General features: G+C 41.9%; 1 protein-coding gene across 1 annotated transcript in view; it reads right to left on the reverse strand.

Moving 5' to 3' along the window:
• Positions 1–20,582, reverse strand: part of PDE1B (phosphodiesterase 1B) — a 1,091,117-nt gene that overhangs the window by 74,637 nt on the left and 995,898 nt on the right. Inside the window, exon 11 of the mRNA XM_078688664.1 lies at positions 6,139–6,220. Coding sequence (XP_078544790.1) covers positions 6,139–6,220 — 82 coding nt within the window. The remainder of the gene's footprint in view (positions 1–6,138; positions 6,221–20,582) is intronic.

Here is a 20,582-nt window from a genome sequence, read left to right on the forward strand (position 1 = left end):
CTCTGCTGGTGCGGCTGGACTCTGCCATCTGTGAGTCCTACCATTGCCTGAGGCACTACCTCTAGTTCTGGGCCTCAGAAGTGGGTCTGGCAGCTGTTTTGTGAAACAATCAATGCAGTGAACCTTTTGCAAGTATCGGAAGCAATACAGTGCCCTCACATGCAGCGCCAATTGAACAACGCGGGTCTCGACTGCAAGTCTCAACACTGCGTAGATCCAAAGTTGCTGCTATGAGGCTTGACTCTGATGCAGCACAAATCCTTCTACACCGACTGAGAGGCTCAACGACGACTTATCGACCTGACTGCGTGAATCAAAACTGACGCAGGGAGTCCTTTACACTGATGCGTGCTTCATACAAGGTACTTTTTCAGCAGGCCTGCATGCGTCCTGTACCATCTGCCCCCTAACGCGGTTGGCCTGAACTTTGGATTTACCCCAGTCTAGCAAGACCTAAAGTAACCTTTTAGTACTATCAACTGTTAAGCAGTATTTTGGAATTTCATCTTTAAAAATTAATATCTCGAGTTCGACTGATTGGATTGTTGTTGTTTTGATCTTGTTTTACTCAGAAAAATATTCTCTTTTGGTCTAAATGTGGTGGAGTCTTTGTGTGGCTTTTCACTGTGTTACTATAATTAAAGTGTGTACAAATAATTTACACATTGCCTCTTAAGTTAAGTCTGGCTACTCTGTGCCAAGCTAACAGAGGGTGAGCACAGGTTAATTTAGGTTGTGTATCTGACTTGCCTTGAAGACATGGCTTGGCAGTTCATGCTGAACTGTTCCCATGAGGCACAGGGTCAGACTGATTTGCAGATGGCCATGTCTGAACTGGGGTGGCGGAGTGAGCTAAAGAATGATGATGGATTAAACCTAGATCAGTTGACTGGGGGTGAGTGCTTGCAATGTTCAACACTTCGTCAATCATCCCCTTTGGTTTTGCTATGTTCGCCCTAAGTTGGCAGTGTATGCCCAGACGTTGGTCCCTTGCTCACTTTGCCACTGTATTCAAGCTAGCCTGGCTGATGACGGCTGATTAGCCAGAAACCAGTCCCAGGATGCTTGTTTCTGGTCCAGGGAAGACATGGCTTGGCAGTGCGGGCTGGACTGTTCTCATGAGGCACAGGGTCAGACTGATTTGCATATGGCCATGTCTGAACTGGGGTGGCGGAGTGAGATAAAGAATGAAGAAGGATTAAACCCAGATCAGTTGACTTGGGGCGAATGCTTGCAATGGTCAACACTCCGTCCATCATCCCCTTTAGTTTTGCTTTACTAGGATTGTGGCTCCTGCTTGGACAGGGTGTATACTCTGCCAACCAGGAACCTACATTTTTAACAACCTCCGATAGAGATTTTTTAACTAGAAGGGACAACAGCATCCACAATCATTTTGAAACCCAACGTGGGTGTTGAGGTGCTGCCTATGGTCAGTAAAAAAATCCTTAGTCTGGGAAATGTACCCTGTACTGCTAACCAGTGTTTCAGTTTGAGCCCACTCCCTAAAACATAGTAAAATTGGCTTACACCCGATTGGCATACTTAATTTACTTATAAGCCCCTTGTATAGTGGTATACCATAAACCCAGGATCTGTAAATCAAATGCTACTAGTGGGCCTGCAGCGATTATTGGGTTACCCACTTAAGTGCCCCTTGAACATGTCCCAGGCCTGTCATTGCAGGCTGAATGCAGTTTTAAACTGCCAACTGACTTGGCAATATATCCTTCTTTCCAAGCCTTAAACACCTCTTTCTTTGCATATGTGTTACTCCGAAGGTAGGCCCTAGGTAGTCCATATGACAATGTGCATTGTAATTAAAAGGTTGGCATGTACTTTTAGGTTTTACATATCCTGGTAGTGAAATACTCCTAAATTAGTTTTTCACTACTGTAAAGCATACCTCTCTCATAGGATAATATTGGGCTGCCTTATTACATTTAATAAGTGCTAACGTTCTACTAGGAACAGGTTAACATTTCATGTTGGGTGTCTGAGAAATTACAATCAAAACTCTTCTTCAATGGTAAAGTGGGATTCTAAGTTACATACTTTGAAAATGCTGCTTTTACAAAGTTGCAATTTTCTTGCCATAGTCATTTGGTACCTGCAGCCTGTCCCTTGGTCACATGACTTAGTGTAGTTGGCAGTTGGTATTTGTGTATTTCATCCAAAATAGAGGGATTAAATCTGCCTGGCTCAACTGGCAGGATGGAGGGATGAAGATGGGTATAGCCCCACTTCTAACTAAATAGCCTGTGCTCTACCTTCAAACAAAGGACTTGTCACCCCTGCACTGTTCATGCAGCCAACCAGTGGTGCTGGAACAATTTTTAGAGTTGGAATGCTGCCACTACTGTTATATCCCTTAAGTCATAGGGACTGTAAAAAATCCAAGCATCATATACAAAATAAGTGTTGCAGATATGCCAGGCCCATTCAGCAAGAGAGTGGTAAGGGTGTGGTAGGTTGTCTGTGGTACATTTTGGAGCACAGGTGTGGTAGCACACTGTCATTTACAAACAGCACATTTTCTGTTGAAATGGTCACTAACTTTGCATGGACTTACAGATTTACTGTTAAACTATATAGCACAAAACCGATAATGTGTGTAAATCGTGTTTCAAGTGAATATTTATAATTTGCGCATCACTAAGTCTCCTTTCGGAATTACAAAAAAAGTGTTTCATTTGTGATTTCCAAATTTCTGATATGATTTGAAATATGTGTATCATTCATTTCCCAATATTTAAAGGTTGCTGTGTGATAGAAGAAACTAATATTTTACAACCTTTTCTTTCATTTCCTGTACCCCAGCAAGATGGTCAACAATTTGAATTTTACAAAATAGTCTCACTTTGCAGTCAGAGAAATAAAAGTACACTCCAAATAGGCAGCAACTTGTCAGAAGACCTAGCCTGATATTTGATCTTTGTCTTTGTACGTGCAGCAAATGAGACAAGATAAACACAATATTTAAAGGCGTCGTTATTGCTCATTCCCCTTCTGAACCACAGCATGATTATTTCTGAGAGTGCTGAAGCACCCCCAACACCCCCACTACCAGAACCTAGGCAACCAACTTGGAGTCAGGGCAGGGGATCCAGGAAACTTCAAGCACTTCAGAGGGAATTCTCTAGAAACCTCGCCTACTTTAAAGAAGGCACTAGGTATAAAAATAGGACCCAAACACCCACCCTTCAGTTCACTTTCTGGGCTTGCGGAAAGACTCTCAGAGGACTGTCTGCTTTTGTAGTCTGCTGTGTACTCCACAAGATAGCTTTGCTGCACCTTGAAGGACTGCTTTGCTAAATGGAAATGGACGTGAACCCTCAGACGCATGCCCTGATTCTTGAGCTCTGTTTCTTTCCTTGAAACCAAGACTACAAGAGTAACTCTAAGGGCTAGTTGGCTGGCTTGCTGATCAGAACCTCAGGGACAGAAAAGGCTCCAAGCATCTTGTACCTGCATCTGGACCCAGCCTGAGTGAGTCTTTACCCCCAAGTGGTGCCTCTCCAGTCCTGGACCCTTGGTGGTGGTGCTAAAGGTGCCAAGATAGGCAAAATCACCCCAAGCACAGTTATGGGCAAAATACAATACCAACCAAAGGCCCTGCAAAGCATTATGGGACGAGATCCTAGAGTGCAGGGAACATTTAAGTATCCAATATCAAAACATTCCTCAAGGGGTAGGCTCTCAGCTGAGAGCTAATACTATAATATTCACTGCACTCTAGAATCCCCCCCCATAATGCTTTGCTGGGCCTTTGGTTGGCATTGTATTTTTGCCTATAACTTTGCTCTGGGTGGTCCTAGGAGGATGGGAGCACCACAATCGTTGAGCATGATATGCTCTTTGTGTTCAAGGCATCTGCTTGGTCCTCCCCCTAGTTTAGGGGGAACCCCAAAATCATCACCTCTGTCATTGCCTGATATCTTGTCAAAGCTCCCTTTTGTGAATTGGTTATATGCTTTTTAGAATGTAAAGGTAACATTGTTTTATCATAGGGTTGTGGGTGCAGTAGCTTACTTCAGAGTTTTCACATGAACTCCGTGTTCATGAAACTCCTCTCATCTTTTCCCATCCCAACTAATAAAACAGAAATTTCACATACCTTTAATAAAATAAGAAATAACTATCTTTACATGCTAAAATGCATATAATCATCTCACAAAAGTGGGAAAAAAAATATAGCAAACAGTAACTTTAGTTAAGCAACAAATAACTCTGGGGCATATTACCAATAAGTAGCGATAATTATCGCTAAATAGGCTTAGCGACGATTTTTGTTATTGCTGCCTATCGCTGGATATGTTAGCGGCGAAAACATGCTATTAGCAACGTTTTTCTCCATTGTGCTAAAATATCCAGCGATAGTGGCGAAATGCGTGAATATCGCTGAGAATACAGCAATATTCACGCATTAGCGACAAAATGCTCTTATCCATGTTATCCACCTCCCATTGGATAACATGGCTAAGAACTAGTCTGAGCAGGCGTTGATTTTTGGCGATAGCGGGAATATTTCCATCGCTACGCCTGCCTTGCTAATAGGCAATAGCGACGTTAGCGACTGCTTTCAGTCGCTAACAGGTTGGGTACGCCCATTTTGCATGCCATTAGCGATAAATATCGCTGACATGCAAAGCGGGCCCCAAACCGCTTGCTATCACCTAAAAGCTGTCGGTAACATCAGTTAGCGACAGCTTGTTAATAGAGCGATAGAATTATCGCCGCTTAGCGGCCGAAAACGGCCGCTAAACTGGCGATAATTGCCTATCGCCACCCTTGGTAATATGCCCCTCTGTCTTTACAAGCTAAACTGCATATAGTCATATCACAAAAGTGAAAATGAAAATAAAGCAAGCAGTGAGAGAAGTGATGATTTTGGGGTCCTCCCTAACCTAGGGAGAGAACCAAGTAGATACCTTGAACAACAAGAGCACATCATGCTGAACGATTCAGTGGTGGTCCCATCCTCCTAGGACCACCCCAAGCACAGTCAGTTATGGACAAAAATACAATCCCATCCAAAGGCCCTGCAAAATATTATGGGACGAGATTCTAGAGTGTAGTGAATATAATAGTATCCAATATTAAAACATTCCTCAAGGGGCAGGCTCCCCGTCTCAGCTGAGAGCTAATACTATAATATTCACTGCACTCTAGAATCTTGCCCCATAATGCTTTGCTGGGCCTTTGGTTGGCCTTGGATTTTTGCCCATAACTTTGCTTGGGGTAGTCCTAGGAGGATGGGACCACCACCGAATCTCTCAGCATGATATGTTCTTTGTGTTCAAGGCATCTGCTTTGTCCTCCCCTAGGTTAGGGGTGACCCCAAAATCATCACCTCTCTCAATGCCTATTATTTTTTAATGTTCAGTTTTGTGAATTGGTTATGTGCTTTTTAGCTTGTAGAGGTTAAGTTGTCTTAGCAAAGAGTTGTGGGTGCATAAGCTAACTCTACTACGTGGCAGAGTCAATTTTTGCATGAATTCCGTATTTCCAATGTAATGCGTAGTTAACAAATTTCTTCTAGAAGTTCATTGCCCACGGTTGGTGTGTATTCAAATATTTTTAAAGAAGAAGTAATCCGTTCTAGTATCTGAGTATGGCTGTTACTGGATCAATAGAAACTAGTGTAACTCATTGAAAGAGGTTCCTCAAATATAGAAATACCAGAAGGGTTCTTGCTGTTAAGTTGCATGTTGGTAAAGACTTAAAAGTCTGTCACCATCTATGCTAGTGCCTGAGATTAGACTGGAAGGTTTTGTAAGGTTGGTGGAAATATTTGCATGATCAAACTGACTGCCCTGAATAAGTTCTAATTATGTAACGGACAAAACACGTTTTTTCCTAAAGCTGGGCCATGCTTCACAGTTTGTTTCTGCTAACAGTGGGGAATAAGCCAAGTACAGTGGAATATATTGCTACAGCTGATAACTTGGTCATTACATCTGCAGATTATATTGTCTGATAAAATGTGATAAATTAATGTGCATTTCTGCACCAAGGAGAATTCTTTTGTGATTTGTTTCATACTCTAGTCAGTTTTCCAGTTTCTTACAATGATTTCCTGTTTCATAAAGGGCATATGGATATATTTGACAGCTCTCACGAGTGCATCACGCTCACCTATTTGGGACTGTGCCACTAATGTTGCTTTGCGGTCACACAGCGGAGAGAAGGGGAGTCCCAGATCAGCCTCTTTGTCACCCTGAAAAAAAATACAGATTGTAAATAAAACTCCTAAAATCACTTTAACTTCCAAATACAGAGAGGTACAATAATTTACTGCCATGGAAAGCAAAACATACGTTTGTTTATTTATGAGCCTGTAAATTATTTAGGTTCTCATTTACCACGTGCTGGAATATCAATGTGGTAGTCACACCCACAATTACCAATACGACTGATATTGATGCCTCCTAGATGCAGGAATACCATGGTATTCTGCCGGATATCCACCTTCACCGGCTCCTGTGAAATGGTGAATTATCACAGGAGTCTATGTTTCAGCATCTGAGCTTTTAGCTGGTGAAGTGCCTGGATGGTAAACAGAGGAGAGTGGTATTCCCATATTATTTGTAACTTCGGATTCAGCTGACAAGTCCTTGGCTGATTAATTATGAATTATTCTGAACTTGTGAAGAGTGTCTAAGAGGTTCGAGCCACACCACTTCACATTCTGGTTTCACTATTGGTAGAATAGGCTTTGCAAGTTTCAGTATATGCACAAGTCAAGGGCCAATCAAGCAACTAGGGACATGGGAATCAAAATGTCTAATTAAAATGAAATGTAACTATAGAATGAGTGTTGTTATGAAAGGAGACAAACATATTGACCAAGTGTAAAGAGAATACAAATGGAAACAACTAAAGGCTAACCACTTTGTCTTTGGGAGCGAAAAGATTGTATCAGTCTATCATATAGCATCATACTCAGACACACAGATGTAGAACTGGCAAACCAAGGGCAGCAACATCTCCCCCATTTAAAAAGGACAGCAACAACACAAGCATCAGCAGTTTGTGCTTCATCACTTTCACTCAGTAAGGATGCATCACGCAAAGCTGCAGTGCAAGCTTCTCTCAAGCATGCTGGACAGCTGCAACACAGAAAACGTGTCTTCGCACCCATACAAATACAGTGTCACGTGGCCGATAGGGAAATTTTTGACATCGCTAAGTTAGCATGAGCCCAGCAGCCATGATGCTGCTCTTGCGCACGGTACTACATGGCTTTATTTTTGCAAGACCCTATTTATGCCTTTCACATGAGAAATGTCTGCTTTGTTCATTCTTTGCCTGTTCCTGGAGTTTAGTCTGAACACTGTGTGCAAGGTCGGTAAACAATGCCCCTTGTTGTTCTGTGCTGGTCAGTCCCTAGCACCTAAACAAAACTCGCTAACGCAGCTACTGCTGGAAACTCGTACTTTGATATTATGGGGATGCATGTTTAGGTAACACACACTTGGAGAGGGAGCTTTCTAGGGAAAAGAGCAATGTGGTTTCTATAATGTAGATATACCAACTCGGCGCTAAGGTATGGGGTCTGCTGACACAGCCAAGAGATCTTCTATTATATAATTATACTTCTTACAATGGGGAGGGTGCTTAGGATTTATAGTCCTTTCTCCACAGTCTTTACATGATGCGATCTCCCTTTACATGGCCCAGCTGCAATGCTAACTGCATTAGTTTTATGCATTCTTCTGTTGGTTGTGGCTCGTACACTGCATTTTAGAGCACAATAGTTAAAATAAACATTTTAAACTATATTTGTGTTTCAGTCAATTCTTATTGTGAAATCCTTGCTATGGATTAATGAATGCAGTGATCATTTGTCTCTCCCTATATGCTAGACCTTACATGCCTGCGTGAGCAGGCCTACCATCACTCTCTTGAAGCACACCAGTGTTTCTCATGAACAGAAAAGTAAAAAGAAGAAAGAATCAGCGCAGCCAGTATTTTTAAACAACTGCGGTTCAGCCAAACCAAGGGGCATATTATCAAGGGGGTTTATCTCTGCTTTTTTGGCTTTAAAAGCCAAGAAAGCGGAGATAAAATTATCTCCCTATTACCTAGCTGTCGCTAACACCAGTTAGCGACAGCTATTAGGAGATAGCGACCATCTTGGGCCCCACTTTGCATGTCAGTGATATTTATCACTAATGACATGCAAAGTGGGCGTGCCAAGATGTTAGCGACTGGAAACAGTCGCTAACATCGCTATCTCCTATTACCAACTTTTGGAGATATTCGCGCTAAGCGCGAATATCTCCTAAAGCTAACACCTGCCCTGAGCAGTTCTTAGCCATGTTATCCAATGGGAGGTGGATAACATGGCTAAGAGCATTAGCTTGGTAATGCATGAATATCGCTGACTTTTCAGCGATATTCATGCATTGCGGCCGTTTTTTATCGCATTTGCGATAAACCTTGGTAATACCAAGGTTTATCTGCGATAAAAATCGCCGCAGCTCAGCGGTAAAATTTTGTTTCTAACCAAGCAATAGCGATAATTATCGCTATTGCTTGGTAACATGCCCCCAAGTTTATTAGAACAAGAAATAGTTGTTTGGACATTAAGCTGTGAGTGTTTCTTAAGCAAAGTGAGTGCACCCCATGTGAAAAAATAAACCAAATTGGAGTTTGAAAAAAAGAAGGTAACTGAACTCAATAAATTATTGTATCATAGTTCAAAGAAACAGTCTGTCTTTATACATTTACATATTACAAGACTTGTCATCCGTACACAGACAGAACCGCACGACGGTCTGCGCTGCAGCATTCACTGATTTATCGTTTTTCTATTGATGTGCTATTCACCGGCATGCAAGAACCCTCCACTTTCTAAAGGAGCCCACTAAAGTTACTCATCCTCAATTAAGGGACATATTCAAAAGAAATTGATCCATTGAGATCTATTACAGATTGGTCCTTTTTTCCCAGACTGGGTCGCCACTTCCTTAGCCAAATCCAGGCATCTCAGTCCTGATGAGACCTTAATCATTTGCCAAAACGTTGTCGCAACTGTATAAAGACAGATTGTTTCTTTGAACTATGATACTATAATTTCTTGTGTTGTGCCCCGAATTGCACTGAATGGAAAAAACTGCTGTCTTTCGCTGTTAAGCAACCAATATACCGTATATACTTACACTTGCACCGTACTTTCTCGCTTTCAAACTCAGTTTTGGTTGTCTTTTTTTACCTCGGGTACACTCACTTTCCTTAAGAAACACTCACATCTATATGTCCAAACTACTATTTCTTGTTCTAATAAACTTGGTTGGATGAACAGCGGCTGTTTAAAAATACAGACTGCGCTGATTCTTTCTGCTTTTCGAACTCTCTATTCATGAGTAGGATTGATGTCATTTCAGTAAATTGTTTAAGAGATTGATTCTGTACAGAAAAGTCTGTGAACTAATACTTGTTTCCAAAAACGAGTTCCATGTGAACATTTGCCAAGGTAGCCCTATTACCAGAAGAAGCAGAACTTTTTGATATCTCACGGTCACTACCAAATTAATGTTATCATCATTGCTAATTGCATTTCCCAACCTCAACACTCCCAACACTTCAAAGGAAACCACATATTACTGGTTTTGGTACCTGTTTAAAGGAAATAATCATGTGGCGACTGCCTCAATTAAGACTTTGTCTAAAAAACGCAATTCAATTCAGCAACCTTTGTGCACGGTGCCTAGTGATTATACTCTGTACCACTTCTTTAGATCATCAGGCATATCCAGTTATATTGACTGTAAGGACAATGTACAACATACAGGACTTCATGGTGCTCACTGAGCTGGGCTTCACCTCCTAAAAGTTTCAATGACATCTTTCTAAAAGATCAGTAAGATGATACTCCAGACTAGCTCTGTTTGGAAAGTGGTGGCTTCCTTTTAATCAGAATATTGGCTAGGATGCTACAATTCACTACAATAGCTACTAAAAAATATAAAACGCTTGCTATGCCCTCATCAAGGGGTGATTCTTTATACAGTTCTATGAGCCAAATAAATAATTTTACAATCCATCACAAAATCTCAGGCAACAAATGTACCCGTCATAAAATGCGTGCCAATTTTTAAATCAACTGTTCATTCAACTTTACCTGAAAACCCAATCCTCCCAATCTATGAATATTGCCGGAGCCAACTTATACCCATAACTCTCTTCCCATCAATACTCCGATGGTACCTCCTACCTTACCAAGAAGACCAGGCAGACACAGGCAATGCCTATTGTGTATGTAGATGACCAGTACTCATGGTAGAGACTTCCGAGCCTACCCCCCTTACCCACCAATGGAAATATATACCTATCTCACAACAAAAGGATTCGTCCTCCCACCTCAAGTCTCATCCTTCACACCATTTCCTTCACCCAGAACCACGTAACAACATGTCATCTATCTACCTTTGCTCCATCCCTCCTCACCCCACATTCAACAAGTTTAACCACAATGTGGCTCCTCGACTGCAATTCTTTATCTCATAAGGTATTCCAAGATAGAAGAATGTCCTTCATGGGATTGTCAGTATTATCAAACCACAGCCTGTGTAGACCTACTCCCAAAGGCACGTCAGAATTCCACAAACATAGATTCACTTCATCGTATAGTCAGCCCAGGGAATTTCTATATCTCACACCTAATTTCCTCATAAACTCAAATAAAAGATTCTAAATGGAAACTCCGTAAGAGAACCAGAGTCTCTCAGGAACAATGTTCAGAATGTAATAAAAACAGACAAGTCCCAAAAGTTCTCTTGTTCCTTATGAATTACACCAAGAAACCACAATAACCTTTCTCAACAATATTCAGCATCACAAAAAACAAATAAATCGAAAACCTTGATGTGGTTGTAAAGAGGATCACCATAGAAGCTGCTAATTAACATCTATGTCACAAGTATAACAAATACTGAGACTAATTACAGAAGCCTAAGAGACTTTGGGCCAGATGTAGGTAGCTAAATACCGGTCGGTAACGGCCGAATTCGGCCGTTACCGACCGGTATTTGGCTAGCGAGATGTAGGGGGACTGAAAGGTGGCAAATCGGTAATTTTACCGATTCGGTAAATATACCGGTCGGTAAATTTACCGACCGGTATATTTACCGAATCGGTAAAATTGATATGTAGGTGGGACTCTTCTGAGTCCCACATGGCCTACAAAATCGGTATTTTACCATCAAATTGTATTTGATGTTAAAATACCGATTCAGGTGTGCATGCACATGTGTGCATGCACACCTGTGCCATATGACAGGCAGACCTGCCCTTAGGGCAGGTATGCCTGCCATATGGCCCCCGAACCTTTTTTGGGGGTGCTAGAGGGTGTCAAAGTGACACCCCCTGCACCCTTGTCAAAATCGGTATTTACCGAATCGGTAAATACCGACCGGTAATGCCCCATTCATTCCTATGGGCTTCAAAGCCCATAGGAATGAATGGAGCATTACCGGTCGGTATTTACAGATTCGGTAAATACAGATATTTACCGAATCGGTAAAATACACATCTGGATGGACCTACATGTCCACCCTTCATATTTACCGATTCTTAATTACCGAATCGGTAAAATTCGGTAATTAAGAATCGGTAAATATTTTTTACCTACATCTGGGCCTTCGATGTCTCTCCATCCCATACGTTCCTTAACTAGTTGCTAATATCAGAACCACAATCTTTGCCTTCATAACCCTCACTCGGACATACAAGACCAGACATCCCACCAAGTCCTTACATTCTCCCCAACCATGGCAATGCAGAGTGACAGCATTTCCTCAGATAGTTTTGTCCACATCAAAAACATCCAACATATGAGGGGATAGCGACCCACTTGCAGCATGGCAGAGACCGTGCTACAATATTCAACCCGCTCAGATACAATTTCCAATGCAATATTAGAAATCTGGACCTCAGCCACTGCTTACCTCACTTCACCATACAGGCCTTCCTTCCAATGGGGCCATGAATTTTGCATACAAACTGGTCTCATAAACTCACAATTAATCCATAAACATCACCTTGATTACAAGAACTCGTAGCCGAAAATGTCATGTGTGGCCGCCACTCAGAGACATAGAGAAGACACAATTCAATTGCGATGCAGGACAATCTAATTTTTCCTGGTTTTAAAATTCATACAAAAACAGACTTAGAATAATAGTTGGAATCTCAATAATCTATTCTACGAAGCTTATTTTCAGGTTAATGCTTACCTCTATGGTGTATGATTAATCCTAGCAGCTCCTCTGTAACAGGTGTGGGATATCATCCTCAAAGTTATGAACCTTCCTTCTTCGAAGACATTCTTTTCCATAATTCTACATTTGCAATCCATAGCTCGCAAAATCCAATTTATGGGAAATGTTAAACTCTGGGTCAACCATCCCGACGCAAAACCAACTTCAGACCTCATTGAAAACACAAGTGCTATAGGTTTAAATACAATTGTCAGTTGGATTACTCACTCTGCATGCCATGGCCTAGATGGGAGTTCACTTTTAGTATATAGCAACCTGAATCCCTCTGGTACAACTGCATATATGCTCAGATTGCACTCTAATTCTGGTTAGTCTCAGAAACATGTTCCATTAGCTGATGCCACAAAGCAAGGCAGATCATAAGCCCACTTGATGTAGACATTAGACTGAGAAATGTGAAGAAGGCTTTAAAGCCTCGTGCAACACTGTGAGAAGCAGACGGAACTCAGATATCCTGTTAACATCGGGGATGTCCTGAAAATGATGCACCACCTTTACCATTGTATAGGTAACATTGGATTAAACGTCTCACATAAGTGGTAACTGAAACTTTAGCCACGAGCCTAAAATGGGAATGCTGAAATTTAGAATATCTAATGTGCAAATAATTTGGAAGAGGATAATGCAGATTAAAAGAGACACAGAAGAAGATATCTAAATGCCAATAAATGTGCAAAGAAGCCTAACTTTTCAAATGCATCAATGGGGCATCAAACAGCAGATGTATTCAGTATCTATCAAAAACTGACCAATCCAGGATCCTTGAAAACAATCTACTGCATATTTTTACAGCGTAATGATGGATTTTTAAGTGTTGTTGTGCCACAATTGCTAACATTTGATCCTCAATTACACCCAGTCATTAACCACCACCATATCCTACACTAATCTAGTCTTAATTCAGACTTCCATCTCATTCTTTAAGCAAATGGGTATTGATTATGGGGGACACCTACCTAAAATGCAGCCTGTAACCTGTAGGCCTCACCGTGTCCTATTGCCTGGTTAAGCAATTGTAACTTTTATTCTAGCAGATTTCGCACGCGATTAACACATAATTTTCTAAAGGATTTACTCCCATCCAAATGAACCCGTTTGAAAACAAAAAGACAGTGGGGCATATTACCAAGCAATAGCGATAATTATCGCTAAGCTTGGTTAGCGGCTATAATTATATCGCCGCGCTCCGACGATTTTTACCGCTGAGATACCTTGATATTATCAAGGTTTATCTCAAAAGCGGTAAAAATCGTGCGAAATGCATGAATATCGCTGAAAAATCAGCGATATTCATGCATTATCGTGACAATGCTCTTAGCCATGTTTTCCACCTTCCATTGGATAACATGGCTAAGAACTGCTCTGGGCAGGCTTAGCGCGATTATTTCCAAAAGTAGGTAATAGGAGATAGCGATGTTAGCGACTGTTTCCAGTCGCTAACATCTTGACACGCCCACTTTTCATGTCATTAGCGATAATTATCGCTGACGTGCAAAGTGGGCCCCAAGATGATCGCTATCTCCTAATAGCTGTCGCTAATTGGTGTTAGCGACAGCTAGGTAATAGGGCGATAAAATTATCGCTACTTTAGCGGGAAAAATTCCCGCTAAAGCGGCGATAAGGCCCTTGGTAATATGCCCCAGTGTTTTTTTTCTTTAAGTATGGAATGTATAATCTCGATTTGCATAAGATAGTGATAGGACCTGTTAAGAAACAATACCATCGGTCTCTTCCCCGGAGACCTGAAGGTTGAGGGTTTGTTTCTCAAGCTGAATAAATGTATACTCTCTTATTTCAGAAGAATTTAACTTAACACACACAGAAAAACTCAGAAGCTACTGACCATTTTCCAACCTGACTTATATCAGCAAGTTCACAGAAAAATCACTTTGAAGGAAAATAACATCTTGAGCCCAACCATATTGTCCGTGACCTAAAATAAAGCTTCAAACCCCTGGGGGGAATGGAAACAGTACTTTATAAAATTAAGAAAGCCCTCTTCCTCACCAAGCAGCACTCATTTTCCTTGATCTCTCTGCAGTTTAAGATACTGTGGACCTGGCGAACCTTTTGAAGAGGTTCAAATAAAAGGCCAAGGGGCATATTACCAACAACTAGCGATAATTATCGCTGTGTTGGCTTAGCGGCAATATTATTATCGCCAAGCTCCGCCGATTTTTATCGCAGATAAACCTTGCTATTATCAAGGTTTATCTCAAAAGCGATAAAAATCGGCCGTAATGCATGAATATCGCTGAAAAGTCAGCGATATTCATGCATTACCGAGCTAATGCTCTTAGCCATGTTATCCACCTACCATTGGATAACAAGGCTAAGAACTGCTCTGGGCAGGCGTTAGCTTTTGGAGATATTCGCGCTTAGCGCGAATATTTCCAAAAGTATGCCTTTGTAGGTAATAGGAGATAGCGATGTTAGCGACTGTTTACAGTCGCTAACATCTTGGCACGCCCACTTTGCATGTCATTAGCGATAATTATCGCTGACATGCAAAGTGGGCCCCAAGATTATCGCTATCTCCTACTAGCTGTCGCTAACTGGTGTTAGCGACAGCTAGGTAATAGGGCGATAAAATTATCGCCGCTTTAGCGGGAAAAATTCCCGCTAAAGCGGCGATAAGGCCCTTGGTAATATGCCCCCAGGTTTTCTGGGAAAGCGTTACAAAGTATTTGTTGCTTCCTCGGTACCACAAGCCAACAAGTGTGACTGGAAAAACACTTAGTAGGAAGGGTAACCTGCAGAGTTTCATGGGGGGTCCTTCTTATCACTCCTACATTTCAACATTTACATACTTATGTAGAAATATGATTGAGAATTACACGATGTTTCCACATTACTGCAAATGAAACACAAATCGACTTCCATCTGGACAACAGCACAGAAGGCAGGCATACCTCACTGAATGCATAGACCATACTTTCTGTTGAAAAAAAACTTCCTTTATGTAAAACCCACTGAAAACCGAGATCCTGTTAGTAGAAGGTGCAGGTAAAGACAACCTTCCTTTTGAATATCCCTAGTTTTTTAAGGTAAATGAAAGAGATGAGAGGCTCTAAATGGTGTTTGGCCTCATAGATTTATCTAAGAAATCTTCACAAGACATGTTCTCTGTGTATTTAAGGAGGCAGTCCATCACGTATGTTTGACAAATTGATAAATAGAAACTTGCTTGACCAAGAATAACAGAAATCAGCAGGAACAAGATACGCATTCAACAGTTTATATATTACCTTTACCTGGGCTATGAGCAAAAAAAGCACTTAGCAAAGTAAAGTTAAATGAAATGTAAAGTTTAATTAAATCTAAAGTAAGCAGCCATATTACCACTAGCATTATGGAGTATAAAGGGGGCTACTGATAATACTGCACTGGATGTCCAGGAAGGCAGGCAGGCAGGCATAGCTTTTTCTTCATCCAGAGAAGGACAGCAATACATGACCCAATATGAAGATGTGGGGATGTAGGTCAGTGTTGTGTTTGTGTGGGTGATAACCAGAGGCTTCACCTGAATGTGCTCGGGCACTAGTAATCGTTCTGAATAAGTGGAACGATTTGTCAGGAATGTGGTACAGAAGGCTGAGGAATTTTCTTATTGCCTGGTGGTACGATTAATTCAGTTTTCATATATTGGAGTCAGCCAGTTTTGTGATTGAATGTTAGTGTTTGAGGTATTTCTAGTGTGCTGTAGAAAAGTAGTTTACCTGCTGACATGCTCTGGTTTCAATTACAGTTCTGCTGAGCTTCTGTTGTACTTGAATGTGGTGCTGTGTCAATAATATTTCAGCATGAATGTACTGGAGGCTATCATCAATATGTTTGGAAAATATCCCAAATTGTTCTGGTGCACTTTCCAGAAGGCATGATACTGGGCACAGATCAAGTGGATTCTTCGGCTTGGCCCTTGGTCACGTTGGTCTGGCCCGCTAGTGCGAGGGGGTGTAGGTTGTGTTTTAGTGCTGGGCTGCACTTTTGTGTGTGTGTGTCTCTTTGAGCATGTGTGCGTTCCTTTTGGAAGAAGAAGGTGTGAGAGTTTGTCCTGCTGAATAGTCTAGTAAGTGAGGTTGATATTGGGGGGCATTGTAGATGAGTATAATGTTGGTGACAGCGTTTGTCTTTGAGTCTAGTCAAGGACATTTTGAATTGAGGTGATATATTGTTAAACTTTTAATTTGTGTTTTGTTACGTGACTTGAATATGTAGGCTTGTGGATGACAGGGAAAGACCTTCGTGGAAGGAAGCTGGTAGATTTCGTGCACTGGCTGTCACGAGTCTGAGCATCAGTGACTACACGTGCTGAGTACCTAAATGTTGCATGATGTCTTTGTTTGCGTGCAAACTTGCAGCTGTAGGCCGCATGTTATTTTTGTTCTTTTTAATTCGTATTTAAAAACAATATAACATGTATCACAATATGAATGTGACATCCAACATACAATCACCCCCCACCCCTCACTTGCCATATCCTAGAATGGAATAGAAGCATGACATTGCACATGTGCACTCGCAGTGAAAACATACCACATTCTATGGATTTGTTATATTATTGGCCTCCTGCCCACTTCATTGTCTAAGAGCCGTCCAGGTGTGCCAACAAATATGCTGTTGGAGTCCCCAGATATCTTTGGGTCTCGAAGGTCTCAGCAGTTCTACATGGAGCTCCAAGTGGGATCTCCAGTAGGTCATATATTTTAGCCAGTTCTTCTTGGTGTGTTTAACTCCGCTGTCCCAGTGGAGAGACACCCTTCACGTTGCCAGTAGCAGGACCACAGACACAAATCGCAGACTGGCAGGTCGGAGTTCCCTGACCAGTCCTGCCAGACATATTACAGGGTCACAGGCTATTTGTTCGGACACCATGGCAGTTAGAGGCTCAGTGACTTGAGTCCAATAATGCATTATGGCTGTACACTGCCAAGCCAGGTGTAAAAAGTCTGCCTCCATTGTCCCACACCGTACACAGTTGGCATCTGCCTGCAACACAAATTTGCAAAGTTTGACAGGTGTATAATGCATTTGATGCAGAAATTAAAAGTGTATTATTGGTAGAATACAATTAGAAATGAGTGTGTGTAATTGCGCACAGCAGAATTTCTAATTTGAACCGTCTTTGGGTCGACCCAGAATGGCATTTCAGCACTCTAGCGCCTTGTCAGTAGTATGCAGCTTATCTGGTTGCACTGCATTACATAGTTTAGAGGCACATTTTCTATTTATTGTACTAGTGAGCAGAACCTCCAAGGGGGTGAGAGTGGGAGGGTCTTCTGGGAATTAAGGGTATAGGGCGTGCATAGCTGCTCTGAGTCTGTAGTATACATACGTTAAGAGTGGAGCACGCCCATTAGCGCTTATGAGGTCTTCAAAGGCCACAAAGGTACCGTTGGGGTAGGCATCCCCTGTAGTCTTTAGACCCACCTGATTGAGTATTTTAAGTTCAGTGTCCTCCTGCAAAACCGAAATCGCAGGATGGCACTGCAAAGGAAGCACCAAGGCATACAATGGTAGCCTCCCCGCCCTTCCCCCCAACATCCACCAGGCCATCGTTGTGGAAAGCAGTGTTTTAATTTCTGTGCGTGGGATCCCTTCCCGTTTGTGTGGCAGGACAGCCGGGAATGGGATGGGGTGAGCATTATCATGATCCACTGCAAGGTGTGGAATGTAATTATGTGCTATATACCAGTATTGGGCGAAGTGAGCCTGCGTGCATAAGTAATATAGATAGAAGTCAAGTGTATTATACCCCCCTCTATCATATCGCAGTGTAAGTATATCCCAACTGATTCTAGGCTGCTTTCCTTCCCATACGAATTCAAACCATATTACGATGTTGGCCCTTTGCTGAACAAAAGACCACCAGAGCACCATGGGGACCGGCAGCCATTCGCCGACTGCCTCAATGGTGGTAGGGGAAAAGCAGCTGTCCGAGAGTGGTACAAAGGAGTTCACCACCATCCAAATTAAGAGTTGCCTTTTTGACGAGCTGACGGTGGCGGCAAGACCGCCTGCTTCAAGTCAGCGGAATTGAAGGAATTGGGGTGCATGCGCACCCATTTCCCTATCTTCCCTTCAGTCTTCCAAGTGGATCCCTTCCTCCAGGTCCCCCTTTCACAGCAGCATCTTGACCCCAAAGAAAGCGATCCTGTTGGCGCTGAAATCCATGTAAGTCTGCTTTGTACTATTTACACATTGACTGGACTGGGCACATATGAGCCGGACTCCAGCAATGGGAAACTAGCAGTAGTAGGCATTTTTTCACATGGGCCATGTATATGTGCACATTCAACACTTGTGCAGTCAAAATATATAGACATGCAACAACACATATGCAAAAATATTCCCCGCCGTCAGAAACACGGCCGCTGGGCCAGCGGTGACAAACGCAATATGGTGGGTGGGAGACCACTGCAGTCTCCTTGGGACTACCACCGCATTGGTATGGCCGTAAGACTAGATAAACTCATAATCAGGCTCTAAGTTATCCATCTCACTTTTGTTTAATCTGTATGGACACTTAGTGTACCATTTGAAATTCTTAAACATCTCTGTTAGATTAATTTTAAAACTTAGTTCCACCACAAAACATTACTGTCATGTTAAGTTTCATGAATGTTACATTTGTTAAAGAGGTGGTAACTGTAACACATTTGCAAATTGTCTAATGTCAGATTTCTAAATAAAATCCATAGTTTGGACAAAAGCAATTCCTGGGCCACTATACAGCATCTAGAATATTAGTAAAAAACAATGATGTAGCAGATGCGGAGGTCACTCCTTCTCCTACTTACCAGAAAATACATGGAACAAGCCACTCTTTCATTTACAAACCTCCAGAGTTCTAAAAGCCTCTAAAGTCCTGGCTATTTGGCTAATTACCAGGAGCCTGTGAGCGCCAGGATACCTTTGTGGGTTTTATTTATATCCCACGATATTTAAAACTCAATACTTTGTCCAAACACCAATGCCTCTCTGGCTTGGTCTGAATAAATGCAACCCTTTTTCTTCTGCATTTTTGACATCGCTTAGGTCTTGTGTCTGCAAAGACATATACCATGTATTAAATAATACACAAAATTGGGTATAATGTGAGTCTAGCTACCTCAGCCATGAAGCTACTCTAATGACACCGTGGCACTGTCCAGATCTCCTCTTCTCCATCTCCTTTTCTCTGGTTCTGGATAGTATTTTTCATTTCCAGAATCTAATTTCCTGAGAATTGGATGCTTGCTCTGTTATGTTGTGTAGGGTACTCCAATATAGGCTTGATTAGTCCCCTGACTCTTCACCTACATTTACTGTACCATTGTACTACATAACGGTTTTTGGTATTGAGCTTTTACCTACTTAAGAGCTGCATACATTTTGTGTGGATTTTCCAGAAAACTAGCCTAATTAATGATGCATGAGGATTCTCAGAATCACAGCAGGATTAACATAAACTGCATAATAACTATGAATAAGGGTCATCCCTTCTGTAATCCTCAGCTGACATGACACAGCAAGGTAGAATCCCCTGGGGGTACCTATTGGGTATATATATACCACATCTTTGTCAGGGCAGGCAGAGGAGAAAGACTTCCATGCTGACACACTGACGCGAGACGCAAATATTCCTGCACGCAGTGGTCTGACATCCCTCGCTGGGTATTCATCTCGAGACCAAGACGGGGTCCTTCATTCTCTCCCACCAGGTAATAGGGTTGGCCTCATCCTAGGGAGATTCTTGGCTATACACCTACATACATGCTAGGTACACTTAGGTACATCTAGTTGGGGTTGCATCGTAGGAGTATGTGTTATTACTGTCATGTATTTATGTGCTTGCATTCATACATTGTTTTGGCACTATGGTAGAACTCTACCATTCATTACCTTTGCAAGCATTGTTTTCATGGTACACCCCCAACAGAACGCTTCGATCCGCCTCAGCCTGTTTGGTAACAGTTCCTAGATTTAATAAAGTCAGGACTGGGGGCAGATCCTTCAGAGTCGCAGCAGCTAAACTGTGGAACAGTTTGCCACTTGACATCCGCCAAACTCCACAACTCCTCCCCTTTCGGAAACGTATTAAAACTTGGCTGTTTCCCTAAAATCTAATAGTTTGCTACTCGTTCTCAGCCTCCTCAGTTAAAGAGTATTCTCCAGCGCCAGGAAACCTGCAAGGTGTTAGTCGCGCTTTATAAATACTTTAAATAAATAAATAATTTATTCTGTTAGTGCTTATAATCATTTATATCTGTTTCTGTCTGATGGTTGTTTCAGCACACCTATTTTACACTAGAA

Source organism: Lissotriton helveticus, chromosome 1_1 (assembly GCF_964261635.1).
Source record: "Lissotriton helveticus chromosome 1_1, aLisHel1.1, whole genome shotgun sequence".
Classification (NCBI taxonomy): domain Eukaryota; kingdom Metazoa; phylum Chordata; class Amphibia; order Caudata; family Salamandridae; genus Lissotriton; species Lissotriton helveticus.